The 14,963-nt window shown below is 41.9% G+C and overlaps 1 protein-coding gene across 1 annotated transcript in view; it reads right to left on the bottom strand.

Moving 5' to 3' along the window:
• GABRD (gamma-aminobutyric acid type A receptor subunit delta) overlaps positions 1-14,728 on the bottom strand; it is a 29,816-nt gene extending 15,088 nt beyond the window's left edge. The window contains exon 1 of the mRNA XM_075018119.1: positions 13,688-14,728. Coding sequence (XP_074874220.1) covers positions 13,688-13,770 — 83 coding nt within the window. The 5' untranslated portion in view covers positions 13,771-14,728. The remainder of the gene's footprint in view (positions 1-13,687) is intronic.
• Positions 14,729-14,963: the final 235 nt, after the last annotated feature.

The raw sequence follows: 14,963 nt of genomic DNA, 5'->3' as shown, positions 1-14,963 counted from the left end.
AAGGGGCTCATGTAGACACAGGGTAAAGGATTTCATAGCAGGAGCTTCAAGGGTGGTAAGCAAGCATATTTTGCCATCACGGGTGGAGGAATGTCAGCCTTCTGCTCTCAGAAGCATCCTGGGAGCGGAATGCAAGGCTGCCCTTGACTTTCCACCCTGTATTCTGGTGTGCCATAGGCAGAGGTTAAGGAATATGGTGAGGAGGGCATGTGGTTCACCATGGGCTGCAGTGGGGCTCTGTGCTCCTGTACCTAGCATCGCAAGAGCTCTGTTTACTGCCTCATCAGCTGTGCCATCTCCTCTTGGGTCTCCATGCCATCTGAGGGTTCTCCTTTCATCCCCATCAGCTAGTAACCCCTCCAAAGTGGTTCTCCTCCATGCATTTAAATGTGCCCTGTCCTTGCGGGCAACTTCCATGTGCCCTAGGAACACATCTTCCTGCTTTCTTTTTCTTCTGCAGATCTGTGCCAATCTAATAGTTGGGGGTAAGAGGAGGGGGTCAAAGAGCCCACTGTTGAACACACTGTAACAAAACATAAGTGATAGACGTTAAGAAGATACATTTACTGCACATAAGTTTCACAACACACAAAGGACATCGATGAAAGAACCTCTGTGAAACACAATAGGTATGTATTCCATGCAAGGACAAATTTTGCCTTTTTAAGCATCTTCTGTGCAGCAGGCACTACACAGATATCTTAAAGGACCTGCTTGACTCAGTTTGCTTCCAGACATGGTAAGGCACAGGCTCGGGGCATACTTCCAAACCTGTGATTGCAAAAGCAGTTTCTGAAGCTGTGCATGCTGCAAGTGGGTGAGGGTGGGGCCTAGGGGCTGTGTTAGTGGCAGTCACCATTTGTTTCTCCTTCCTTTTTGCTGGGGCATAAAGCTTGTTCCTTCCCACAGTGGCCCATGGAAAGAAAGGGAGGCAAGCATGGCAGCACAATTCTGATATCAGGCCTTTGTGTCTCTCACACACAAGGTGTGCTTCCATTCTCCACTCTCCTGGGACAATGAACGTTGCCCTTCCCCCAGCAGCCTGGGGAAGTGAGAGAGGTGGCCCAGACATGTTGAAGCAGCTTATGTTATCATATAATAGCTCAATGCTCCTTTCCCTGCTTCCTCTAGATTTCAAAAAGAAACATTAGTCTACTTTGAATAAGAAAAATTGACAAGGAATGGATGCTGACTGAATATAGGCACAAGGCTGATCAGCATGCTGCACTGCTTTGTGGTGCCATGACTCTAGATTACTTACTAGTGGCCTTGCGTGGAGAGATGTCCTATTGAGAAGGTCAGAATAAGGCAGGCTTTCCCAAAAACCTTGCGAGCAGAATTAAAGTGTACCTGTCTGAGAGCTTTCTGGACATGAGCAAGGAAGACTGGCACTCCATGCCCAGACACATTAACAAGCTGTTCTGGGGGCCCCCAAGCTGTTTAGGTACATCACACGCCACAGATCACACCCAATTGGCTTAACCCACTTGTATCATTACAAAAAGTGAGAACTCACCAGAAGTGCCCTCCCTGCCATCAGGGTCCAGCTGCAAAATTTCCCAGGAGGAGGGGATGAGATCCCATGTTACAAAACGCTCCTGGCTGTCGGTGAGATCAGGTGTTCCGTTTGCCTGCTGACCATTGTCATTGTCCTCGTCCTCCTCTATGTCCTCTGCTGTTAGCCAGAAGCTTCCTGAGGAATCTCTTTGGAGATATCCACAGACTGTTTGCGGACAGCATTTGGGTCAGTCCCTAGAATCCCACACAGCTGCTCATAGAAGCAGCATGTTTGAGATGATGACCTAGAACATCAGTTTGCTTCCTTTGTTTTATGGTACACCTGCCTGAGCTCCTTTAGTTTCATGTGGCACTGGTGGGCATCCATGGTGTATCCTTTTTCCTCCATGCCCTGTGAGATCTTGATGTATATGTCTGCTTTGCAGTTTTCCCAACACAGATTCATTCATGAGGTCCTGGATCTCCTCGGTGTTCCATGCTGGAGCTTGTCAGTGACCCTAGAAATTCATGGCCAGATGTGCTACTGCGGTGTGCTGCCTGCACTGCTCACTACGCTGACCAATCAGAAATTAACGTTAAAATTTTCCTGGGATGTATCCTGCATACCTGGAGAGCAGCAGAACTGAAAGTGATGGCCAGAGTGGTTACATTTGGGCACTGTCAGACACATCCAGAAGGCCAAGAATGTCCAATTTCACAGCACTCCGTCTGCACTACACTTGCACCATGAAAGGTTGAGTTTGGCATTACTCCTTATGAAATGCAGGAGTACAAAAGTTAGCCTTAGGAGCCCTTAACATTGATGGAATGAACATGATAGGTCAAATTTATAAGGAGTCAGTCTACGCTATGTCACCTAAATTTGAACTAATACCCTAGTGTAGACCAAGCCCCAGGAGATATATGTAACTGTATGAAAGCGCCACATCAGAGCTGTCAGAGCACTGGTGCAGCTGCTTCCACTCAGCTCTGCAATAAGCATGGAGCTTAAAAGAAATACTGCTGATAGCAGAAGAGAATCCTTTTTAAAAATTGATGAAAAGCTGCAGATTAATATACCCTAAACAACTCTTGCCTTGGGACTTACGTAACTTTCTTAGCACATTTGTGTGACATTGACCTACATATGCACAAGGGTTTTTTATTCCAAAATGTGCATTCAACCCAGTATTTACACTTAGTGCAAGACTCAGTCACCAGAACAATGCGTTTTCTCACCAGGGGTGGGAGGAGAAATACTTGATTATCCCAACAATGACATTCTTGCCACATAGAAATGGAGTTAATAATGTAAGGAAACTCTGGGATAAAAGCATGTGAATGTAAGTTCTGAATAACAGAGACATTGCTGCCCTTAGTTACTAGAGCTGTCAAGGCATAAAGTGACTTTGAAAATGCATGGGGACAATTATTGCCCAACAGTGAAATTTCATTAGCTCATAATTTCATTGCCTCATAAGCTTAGAAATGCTTGTTTAAATGCATTTATAATACTCTTCTGACACAGACAGACCATCCTGGCTAGCTGGCTATAGCACCTATCTAAATATCTGAGAACTTGCTGGCCCAGATACTCCACTGGGGTAAAGTGGCATAGCCTGACTTCAACTGAGGCAATGCTAATTTATTCCAACTATTTTTTTCCATTTGCTGGGTCTTGTACCCTATACAGACATCTCACTTATCTACCTATTATCTTTGATATTTCTTAGGTGCCTATCTCCTTGGTATCAGATTGCCAATATTTACTTAAGTTGCCTTTTCATTCTATTACTGACATGCCAATACCCATAGTCAAGATTCTGCATTTCTGCTGCACCTGAGGATGAACACTGTAAAATATCAGTGATATTTTTATTTTATTTTGTATTCCCTGACCTGTCTGGAGTATCACTGATGCTATCAGCTAGTTCTGGGTTATGTATGACACCCAGAAGTATGGTCTTAGCAAATTGGTAAAGAAGGGAAGAGTTTTCACATATTTCATTTCTAAATGTATTATTTTATTTGTTTTCAATTTGTAAGTCTGAGCCTGACACATAGACATAAGATCTCTGTCATTAAAGATCCCATGCTCTTTTTTAAGTGTAGGTTTGTCTTCCTGTTGTGTTATTAAACAAATGACAAGGTCAGTTCCAGAACTGGCTGCACTGAGGTTGAAGATAAAGAGATTCCTGCATGTACCCCTTGCTTATCTGACATACTTGTATTTAGGAGCTGATCCATAAAGAAGTCAAGATCTGACCTTAAGGTTTTGGCTGTACAATGCTTTGTGATCATTAGTTGCATGATGGATGTTATAAAAATCCAAAATCCTGTGCCTGCTGTTGCATAATGAATCTGAAACATTTAAGAAAACAAACTTTGCAGCTCTGTTTTCACACCAAAATGTGTTACACGGCTGCCTGGAGAACTCAGCCCCGAACGACTGACTCATCATCAGTCACTTGCTGGAACACAAAAAAAGTCATTGTAAGAGAACTGTCAGGAGCATCATCTCTTTTGACAAATAAAATCACCTCATTTCCCTTGACATTTATTTTTCATAAAAGCCTCAGCATTTACAGCATGCCATGGAGTGGGAGGGTATTAGCCTGTGTCAGTGTTCTATTGTAGCAGCGTTAACAATAAGAAAGCTAAAAGGACAATCTCAGGTTACAAATGATGGGCGATATAAGCCATGCATTTTAAACAATCGCAATCCATGGGGAGTTGTACTTAAAAATCCAGCGAACAACATACCACAAAATTAAAAAGGAATCTTGCTTTTATCATTAATACAGGATGAGCATCGGATCCTCACCTTGTGTTAGTTTCTCATAACTAGTGGACGTAGCACTGAAGTCAATGGAACTACGCCCACTTACATCAAGATAGATCAAAGTATTACAACTGAGAGAATTGTTAAGAACTGATTTACTTTTATGCAACTTGTTTCTTTTTTTTTAAATTTCATTTGATTGGGCAATTATGGTCGCCATTTTCACATAGTTTCTAATTTTTTTTCCCCTCAAGCTGTAGGATTGGCTCCTTGGGTTACCAACATGTGCAGAGAATATGTAAATCCAAATAAACAAAAACTGATTTAATTTTAAAATAGTAACAATGAGGCTAATGAAAACTGTCTATCTGTATGATTTTCCATGAAAAAAATTAATTTTGGTCCTAAGCTACATGGTGGAAACCCCTATAAATAATCATGTCATCCAAACAACACTTATTTTTCATTAGGCTTATATGAGAGATAACGGATCGAGGAAAAGAATATAGGAATTATGAATAGTACAGAAGAGTCTTTGTGTTGGAGAGAGCAGAACTCTAGGCCAAGAGCTAAACTCAGCCCTGGTGTAAGTAGCATAAATTCCACTCCTGTCAACAGGAATTATACTCATTCACTCCAGCGCTGAATTTGGCCCCAAATTCTCTAATCCTCAGAACTCTCCATTATGCCAACATCCAAGTAGGACACGATACATACAGTAATAGAAATTTAGGCCTGGGAAGTTCAGACATCCAGTCCACACCTCTTTACTTGACTTAATTTTTGTGCATTTGAACCTAATCTAATGAAAATTACTAGACACTAATATTTGACTGGTTGGAAAACATGGCAAAAATTCACATATGGAGTGACATTCATGCAAGTGCAGAGGGTCCACATAAATCCTCCACACCATGCTACAGCCTGCCATGAGTGTTGAGAAGGGCGTGTGTATGATAGAAATAGACTGCACACATCACAGTGGGGGAAACATCCACAGTCCCATCCCTGTGACCTTCCCTACACGAAGTCCAGTTTGCTAAGGCTGCATGCCAGAGCAGAAAAGTCCATTCACCCATGGGAATTATTTGAAGCCTGAGATGTCATTCATGAATTTTACCCAGAAACATGAGGACTGGCATGGAAATGCAAGCTGGAAGAGATTTGCATTTTATAATCCAAGTAATAAAGATGGGAAGAAAAGAAACTACCTTCAGCTGATTCAGCAACTTCGCTTCTTGACCTAAGCTGTTGTACAGTGTGCTTTGGGATGAAAGGTACCATATAAAAGCATGCTATTAATTCCTAAAACTCTCAGTGCTTACAGCAGCACACAATAGAAAAAAAAACAAGCCTATCTTTATCCTGCACAATGTCAGAGTGGGATGCCATACTGACAGGAGGCCAACATGCTCCTCTCATAAACTCTGTGCAATCTGCAGTTCAGGAGGAGGCTTTTTTACCGTCATCTTCCTTTACCCATACCCTTGTTTTACCCTTACTCTCTCTCTTTTAGGGCAGCAACTCTCATCACAAACAATGTGACATTTTCCCCTTCTTTTAACATCAAGCAAAGGAAATGTGATTGGTCAAAATAAAATGATGGTAAAATGTGTTCACAACTGGTTTAAAATACTATGAATACATTTTATTTCTCCAAAACAGGAAAGGGTATTGAGAAGGCTTTTGTGGGGGTCAGTCCTAGATCCCATACTATTCAACTCTTTCATTAACGACTTTGATAACAATGTGGAGACAGCATACTTATAAAATTTGTGAATGTTGCCAAGTTGGGAAGGGTTGCTGGCTCTTTGAAGGTCAGGAATAATTCAATATGACTTTTACAAATTGAAAACTAATCTGAAATCAGTAAGATTCAATTCAATAAAAATAACTACGCTTAGGAAGAAAAAAATTAAATGTTACAGTGGATCACAGTTTGATTATGCACCAGTAGTGTGATGAAGTTGTGAAAAAAGGTAATAGAAGAACATAAGTACAGCCATACTGGGTCAGACCAAAGTTTCATCTAGCCCAGTATCCTGTTTGCTGACAGTGGCCAATTCCAGGTGCCCCAGAGGGAGTGAACTGAACAGGTAATGATCTTTCTCCTGCTGTCCATCTCCAGCTTCTGACAAACCTTCCTTATCCATCCTGGCTAATAGCCATTAATGGACCTAACTTCCATGAATTTATCTAGCTCTTTTTTAAACCCTGTTATAGTCCTACCTTTCACAGCCTCCTCTGGCAAGGAGTTCCACATTTTAACTTTGTGCTGTGTGAAGAAGAATGTCCTTTATTTGTTTTAAACCTGCTGCCCATTGATTTCATTTGGTGTCCCCTAGTTCTTATATTATGGGAACAAGTACATTTTTCCTTGTTCACTTTCTCCACACCACTCATAATTTTATATGGCTCTACCATACACCCCCGCCTTAGTGTTCTCTTTAGCCTGTCCTCATATGGGACCCCTACCAAATCCCTAATCATTTTAGTTGCCCTTTTCTGAGCCTTTTCTAATGCCAATATAACTTTTTTGAGATGAGGTGACCACCACTGCATGCAGTATTCAAGATGTGGGTGTACCATGGTTTTATATAAGGACAATAAGATATGCATCTTATTCTCTATCCCTTTTTTAATGATTCCTAACATCCTGTTTGCTTTTTTGATTGATGCTGCACACTGTGTGGATGTTTTCAGAGAACTACCCACGATGACTCCAAGATCTCTTACCTTATTAGTTGTAGTTAAATTAGCCCCCACCATATTCTGTGTATAGTTGGAGTTATTTTTTCCAATGTGCATTACTTTACATTTATCCACACTACATTTAATTCACCATTTTATTGCCCAGTCTCAGTTTTGTTAGATCCTTTTGAAGTTCTTGACATTATCACTGTCCTTTACATACTTCAGAGTCATATGTAAGACATAGGAGACCACTGTTCCACTTGGCAACAATGAGGCCTCAAATGGAGTACTGTGTCCAGTTTTGGGTGACACACTTTAGGAAAGTTGATGACAAACTGGAAAAAGTTCGTAAGAGAGCAACAAAAGTGATAAAAGTTTTAAAAAAACTGACCTATTAGAAAGAGTTTAAACAAATACTGGGCATGCTTTAGTTTTGAGAAAAGAAGTCTGAGGAAGAAACCTGGTAAGAGTCTTCAAATATATTAAGGGATGTTATATAGAGGGTGGCACTCAAATGTTCCCCATGTCTTCACTAGGTAGGACAAGAAATAATGGGCTTAATGTGGAGCAAGGGAGATTTAGGTTAGACTTTAGAAAAATGTTCTAATTGTCAGGGCAGTTAAGCTCCGGAATAGGCTTCCAAGTGAAGATGTGGAATGCCCATCACCAGAGAGTTTTCTGAACAGGTTAGCTAAACACTTGGCAGGGATAGTCTAGGTCAGTGACATACAACCTAGGTTACTGACTGGGCCTCCTTTATCTCAGCGGGGAACAAGACTGACATGACCAAGATAGTCTCCCAGGACAGGGTGGTTTCACTAGCTGTGCTCATGTACTTACAATTTACAGAGCGTACTGATTGAATGATAAAACAAAAAAGCAGTTACATAGCACTTTAAAGACTAACAAAATAATTTATTAGTTGATGAGCTTTCATGGGGCAGACCCAATTCTTCAGCTCTGGAGATAGTGGTGTACTGGAAATGGCATGACGGTTTTATAACACAGCGATCCAAAAAAAAAAAACCTGACAAATTGATTGAATGATAGAAGTACTTTGAATGAATGCAGAGGAAGAACATGGCTTTTACAGTCACTGTTGTGTGCAATCAGCATGTGCCTCACTTCACGTGCCTTTGCTTTATGTGCACGTCACTTTAGTAACACAAGTAGGAAAAAAATTACATGGATGAAAATCAGTGGAATCTGGCAACTCTCTGCATGAGCAAAGGTAAACAGGAAGTCTTACCAGCTGCACATAAAATTCTCATGGATCACAAGTGGCCCTCAGGTCAGGGTTTGCCCACCACTGGTCAAGGTTTACTTGATACTGCATTAACTCAGAGGGCGGAACTAGTTCACCTCTTGAGGTCACTTCTAGTCATACATTTCTATGATGCTATGCTCAATGCATTTGGTGGCTCATAATGGAAAAGAACCTCTTTTTTTTCCCCTCTCTTTCTTTCTTTTAGAGGAGTCGGGGGGGACAGTCTCATTTTCTTGTCTCATAGAGAAAGACAATTTAGCCCGCCTGAAGCAGAGAGAAACGTGATGGTTGTGTTATTATACAACATAAGAAAACCACAAAGCTCTTCAGAGACTAGTAAGTCTGATCTTAACATTGGTCAGGAAAAACAGGTCAACCCAATGCCCACCAAATCACATTCCTAAGAAAGGCAGTTCTCCCAAGGGTACAAACAGCGGGAATGTGGGTAACATGTATCCCTAACCCAGACACTGTGTTTTTTCTAATCAGGTACAGCATAAGCATGTTTTCACTAATACAGCATGGTTTATCAACTGGATATTGCCTGCTTCTTACTACCTCCTGGGACATTCCTTTAATGTATTTTCTAAATTATCTGCTAGAGAGCAAAAGAAAATGTAAATATTTCAAATTAAGTCCTGTGGGTGTGAATTCACTGCACCTGCACTGTGGCTGCTGAATAAGGAGAGAAAGAGAGAAATCTCCATTACTCTCTCCAGCACAAAAAGTTCAAGCACCTTTTGCAAGTCAATGGCCATCAGCAGTGCTGACTTTACATCAAACTTGTAGGTAGGAAGGTCACAGTAACCAGCACTAGCTGCCATGTATTCTCATTAAAAATTGTAGTGGGGAAAATTAACTTCCTGTATCTCTCCTATTTCTCCTTTAAGTCAACCAACCAGACTACATTCTATGCTGTCTGTGGGCAACTGAGCACCTGCAAATAGATATTGTCCTCTGGAAGATGGAAGCATCAGTCTGTAAATAGATGGCTTTGTGTGATCCAGAGAACTGGTAAGGAGGTATTTTCTCTGCCATTTTTTCCCTAGAAAAAGGCCTTTACATATCAGGCCAGATCATTCACTCACCTTGCCTGCAGCAGGCACCAGGATTACTTGCAGTAATATGTGTATCCTTTCCATCTGCCATCCTTGACTTTAAGTGACACTAACTAAATGAAATACACTCCGTATTTTGAATTGAAAGAGTATTAGGCTTAATTTATGGCACCCGTATGAACATCAAAGACTTTATTTCCATTTCTCTGTAAGTGATGTGAAGCAGACTACTCTTTGCATATATTCCCCATTTTCAAGTCTCTCTCTTCTCATCATTGGGAGTAAAAAGTTGAGGCATGTACAATTTGGTAAGATAGTTTATATATTATATATAAAATATATTAATAGACAAAATTATTATTAAAATGTATAAAAGATGGTGTGTAATGAAAGAATTAAAAGCTATTTCATTGGAGAATTATAGAGGTAAGAGCCTATTAAACCTTTGAGCATGACATCCTGTGACTCCAAGTAACAATGAAAGAAGTCATATTGCATGTGAATCCCTCCCATTGCAAGAGAAGACAGCACACAACAATTTCTTTTAATGTACCTCAATTATTATTTATTTATATTAGGAATGCATGTGCAATTCACCAAACTCTGTCCCAAACACACAGGAGGCTATAAATGAAGCTGCAAATATTACAGGTTGAACCTCTCTAATCCAGAACTCTGTCATCCAGCAAACTCTGTAATCTGGCATGATTTTAGTTAGCTGAACAACCACTTATGATAGGTGTGGCCAAGTGTCCCGTGTTTTTTTTTTACAGCCACCAGCCTTGACTTTCAGTGTTCTTTGCCATTATGTAGCTGTAATTTACTCCTAAATGTCTCCCAAGAGCCCAATAAGCAGTGAAAATTTTGGAAATGCTGTTAGACAATATAACCACCCGTGGCCCAGCAAATTCTCTTGTCTGGCACCAGCCAAGTCCCAAGGGTGCTGGGTTAGTAAGGTTCAACCTGTACTAATAAATACAGTGGGCCAACCTTCACCCTGGCATAAACTGATGCAGAAGCTGAATTTGGCTCATTGACTTCTTTCAAACAGCATATGTAATTTTGGATACATCAAATTATGCCAGCCTTGCGCATTTTATTATGATACGTAACCTTCAGAAAGTGCCATGCATGAGCAGGCTATGTGTTTCCTTGTGAAAAAAACCAAAACCAAAACCAAAACACAAGTGATGATAATTCTGCTATTTAACGTTAAAGATGGTCCTTAGGAAACCTTAGCTAATATTGTGGTGTTTAGGATCTTCCAAATAGCACTTTCTATAACCTCTTGCTCTGCAATCCATGGAATCTGTGGCCAGAGAGGTATATTCTTTGACACCCCATAGTCATTATGATCAAGGCATCACACTTAAAAAACAAAATTAAATCAATAAAAAGAAAATCTAAAATTTTGTCTGTCTATATTTTAGTCAGCATACAGAATTACAAGTAAAAATATATCCTAGCTAAAGCACCTCCTACCATACAAACCTGTGCCATTCTAGCGTGGAGGCTAGAAGGAAAAAAGTACATGTTTCTAGAGATCCTTACAAGGGGAGTTGTTGCAGTGGTCAAGGGGCATGCATCAATTCAAGAGATTAGAACAGAACCCTGAGGTGATAATTAGATAGCACTAGTTAGTGTGTACAGAATTTGTGTGTGTTTGTACAGAACTTTAGCCTGAGAATTGTGCAGCTTTAATCACACGTTTCTCCATTAAGTTTAGCTGGGTAGTGGGGTTTGGATGGTATTAATGCAAAATATGCATTTTTAAAAAATGATTCATAAACCAGAAAATTAGAATGTAATTGCATTTTTAAAATAAGGAAAAGGAATCACATCAAGTGTAAAGATTTTTGGTTCTCTGTGTCTTAAATATTGAGTCTGTTCTGGTCTGGCTATGGTCTGAAGAAGTGGGTCTGTCCCACGAAAGCTCACCTAATAAACTATTTTGCTAGTCTTTAAAGTGCTACTTGACTGCTTTTTGTTTTGATAGTGTATAGACTAGCACGGCTTCCTCTCTGTTACTATTCAAGTGTAAAGAGTTTGCTATGTCTAAGATAGTGCTATAGCTTCTGTCAGCAGCAAAAATTTGTCTTCAGCATGTATACAGCCTTACCCAAAGCCCTCTGAACTTTATAGCAGATTTTTGGTTAGGTTTTAAGTGAACTCAATGGAAACTTGTTTCTCTTCCATTGTAAATAATGATTCAATAATTCAAGGGCAACTTCAGACTACACACAAGAAGCTTCATTTTGGGTAATATTCAATGGTGAAATTCTTTTCCTTTTCCAGCCTTAAAAACAAGTGGAAACTGGTTTGTAATTTCTGATGCTGATCTCCAAAGTTTCACCAGCTGCGTTACCTTTCATTAGTTTTGTATACCAAGACAAAAACTCAGGAATGCAGATTTTCATTAGAAAAACTTTAGGCCCAGTCCAACCAACACCTGCACTTTGAGTAATTTTACTCATTTGTGTAGTTTATTTTAACTTAATATAAGAAAAATGTAATTTGCAGCCTGTTTTCCCAGAATTATTATTTGTATTATTGAATGGCTAGGGGGTGCAGCGCTCCAGATCTCCATTAAGCCTTTTTAAATACAGCTCACCATTTCATCTTCAATGAGAATCCTGTTCTAGCTGAACTATCAGAAGGCTGCATATACTAACTAATGTGCCATTCTGTGAATTCAGAAGCTTTTGCTATTGGTATTTCTAGATAAACTGCTAACACCATGTGAATACAGAATATTAGATCTCACCAGCAACCAACTATATTTGGCTAGCTATTCCCTTCCTCGGCCACAAATATGTATTTCTAAAACACAACTCATCAGTATTGGGTCTTTGCAGGAAGAAAGCCAAGTAACTAGGCAATTAATCCCAGTAATGTTATTTTATGTAACAAATTATATATTGTTCACATCCAGGCTCTTGCTATGCCTTGAAAGAGATCTTGAAGTTACAGACTAGAGAAGAATAATTGCCTATTTAAAACGCTTTGCAGTTGTATAGCACATTTAGCCAAAAATCTCATTGTCAGCCTAAGTATATAGGTGGAGAAACTGTGATACTGAAATTATAGAACAATTCTGACACCCTGATTCCTCTTGTGAGCAGCATTTACTCCTTGAGTGGCCCTCATAAATCACAGGAGTGCCTGAAACCTAAAGCATTAAAGGTATCAGAACTCGGCCTTTGATACTTTGCTCAAGGTCATGCTGACAGTCAGTGGCAAAGGGATAAGATTCAGTTGCCTGACTCTTGTTCTAACTACTTGACTGGTGTTTCTCAATAAATAATAAAACTTCAGCACCTAATCCCAATATCAGTCACCATGTTACCTCTTTGCACAATCACCCCTTAGCCATCATTCCCACCTTCCTGAAACCTCAAAATACAAATAGCCATAGCCACTGTTTTTAGTAGTAAGAGAATCCTCTTCATCCTCTCCAAAGGCTCCCTGCCTGGAAAGGCACGGGCATTGCTTTCTAGATGTCCTGAACTAAATCTGTGTCTCATTGATTTCCTCTCCTTTCTGCATCTATTGCATAACCATGGCAAGCTTTCTCCACTTTCAGCCTCCAGATCCGTGGAGAGTATTTAAAGAACATGGCAAATTGGATCTGAGCTGGTTGCCTAGCTAACACCTTTGGAGGGAACTAACAATTGCACAGATTTCGCCACACAGTTTTATTTTTAAATGGGGTTCTTATGTTTTTCAAACTTATCTGGAGCACTCGTCCAGCCCCCTGCTGCCCTGGGAGTGCCACACGCTGGCAGGCCGGGGAGTAAGCCCCCTTGGCCAAACTGCAGAAGCATGTTTTTTATTATGTAGTCACCAGCCAGAGATCTTCAGTGAGCAGTCAAGTTTTATGGCCAAACGGCAGGGATTGCTGCTTTTTAAACAGGGACCGGACTATCCCGGGCCTGTGAAATGCCATTAACTTTAGAAATGGCTTCCAATTTAGCTCAACTACACTAGAGATAAGGCTTCCCCACACATGCCTCTTAACCGACTTCTCACTTGAACAACCTGGGACGCTGCTACTCAGTTGGGGAAAGCCTCTTCTCTCCTAGTAAGAAAAGTAGGGCACCTTGTGACAAACTGTGCAATCGAGACCCATTTTCCTGCTAGACACAGAGATCCACTGCAGCTCATGGACTCAGGGCGTCCTTGGCAAAGACGGATAACAACATATAAGTGTAAGAGCAACGAAGGGTCCTGTGGCACCTTACAGACTAACAGAAAAGTTTTGAGCAAAAACTTTTCTGTTAGTCTATAAGGTGCCACAGGACCCTTCGTTGCTGTTACAGATCCAGACTAACACGGCTACCCCTCCGATACTTAACATATAAGTGAAAACCCTGGACCCTCTCCCCTTACCTGATACACCTGTGCTGCTGGGTGCACAGCAGAACTAAGGATGGCAAAATCCAGCTCAGAAATTCCATTGTAGTCTCAGGCATCAGACAGCGGCAAACCAAACCCCGCCACTCCTGCTGTCCTGGAAGCGCCGAGGAAGCTGCTGTAATGCTACCATTCCTGCTGCGTGAAGTTGAGGCTCGGTTCGAAGCACTGTGTTGTTGCTCAGCAGCAGCAGCAGCAGCCCCCACAATCTCTCCAGCGCCCGAGAGACAGGCAGGCAGGGGGGAGCAGGGTCAGCTCTCCTCGGCTCCTGAGCTGCGCCCCGTGCACTGCTTCATACCAAGGAGGGCAGAAGCGGAATGCCAGCACTGCTGCCCCACGGTGCCACCCCCATTCGCGGCTGCTTTTCGGAGGCTTCTTCCAAGCAGACCTTCTCCTGTGCAAAGCTGGTTGCCGAAAATAACCTCCGAAATTACAGACTGGATCCTCGCAAGCGCGGGAGGAAGCGAACTACAAATGCCTATCAGATCCCAGTATAGAAGTGCCTCTGTGCAACAAAACGATCCAGCCCAATCTCAGGGGACGTCCCTGGGAAGGGCAGCTGGTTCAGGGGCTGTTCTGAGAGGAAAGACCGCGTGGGGTATGAAAAACGCGTAGATAAAACTGAAGGAGTTTGTGTGTGCGCGCTCCTCCCCCGCACCGCTCCTTGCCTAACTCCGGGAGCAAGAGCAGCAAGCGCCTGCCCTCTGCAGCGCGGAGCCCAGGAAAGTAGCTTGCACGGAGGTTTACCCCCGGAAGAATCGGAATTTATAGCTCCAGGGGCTTTCAAGAGGTGGCACATACCATACACTTGCACGAACATGGGAGGCAGAGTCAGCATCAGACACCTTCTTCCTCCTCTCCGGCGTGCTGGGGGATTGCTTCCCTTCCCCGAAGTGAAACATGCTGGTTGCTTCAATAGGCAGGAAGTAGCGCTTAGAAGAATCCGATCGTCACTGCCCCAGGACAAACTCTAAGATCACTGACCGTACGCAGCTCAGATCTGCTCCTGCCCACTCTCACTCAGAGGCCCCTCTTTGCTCTAGGGGGGTTGACCCAGTAGAGGAGTCTGCAGTGCGGAGGTGGGGGCGGAGGAACTGGAGGGAGATTGCCCGAGAGGCACTGGGGAAATTTGGTCTTCATCGGTCCTCCTTGTCCACCTCGTATCTGCCGCTCCTCTCCTCCGCTGGGCTGCTTGGGTCGGCTCTGTTAAAAGAGCAAGAGAAACGGTTTAAAGAACCGTTTGAAATGGATT

The sequence above is a fragment of the Carettochelys insculpta genome, chromosome 23, assembly GCF_033958435.1.
Source record: "Carettochelys insculpta isolate YL-2023 chromosome 23, ASM3395843v1, whole genome shotgun sequence".
Taxonomy (NCBI): Eukaryota; Metazoa; Chordata; order Testudines; family Carettochelyidae; genus Carettochelys; species Carettochelys insculpta.
This window is presented reverse-complemented; position numbering and strand designations above follow the sequence as displayed.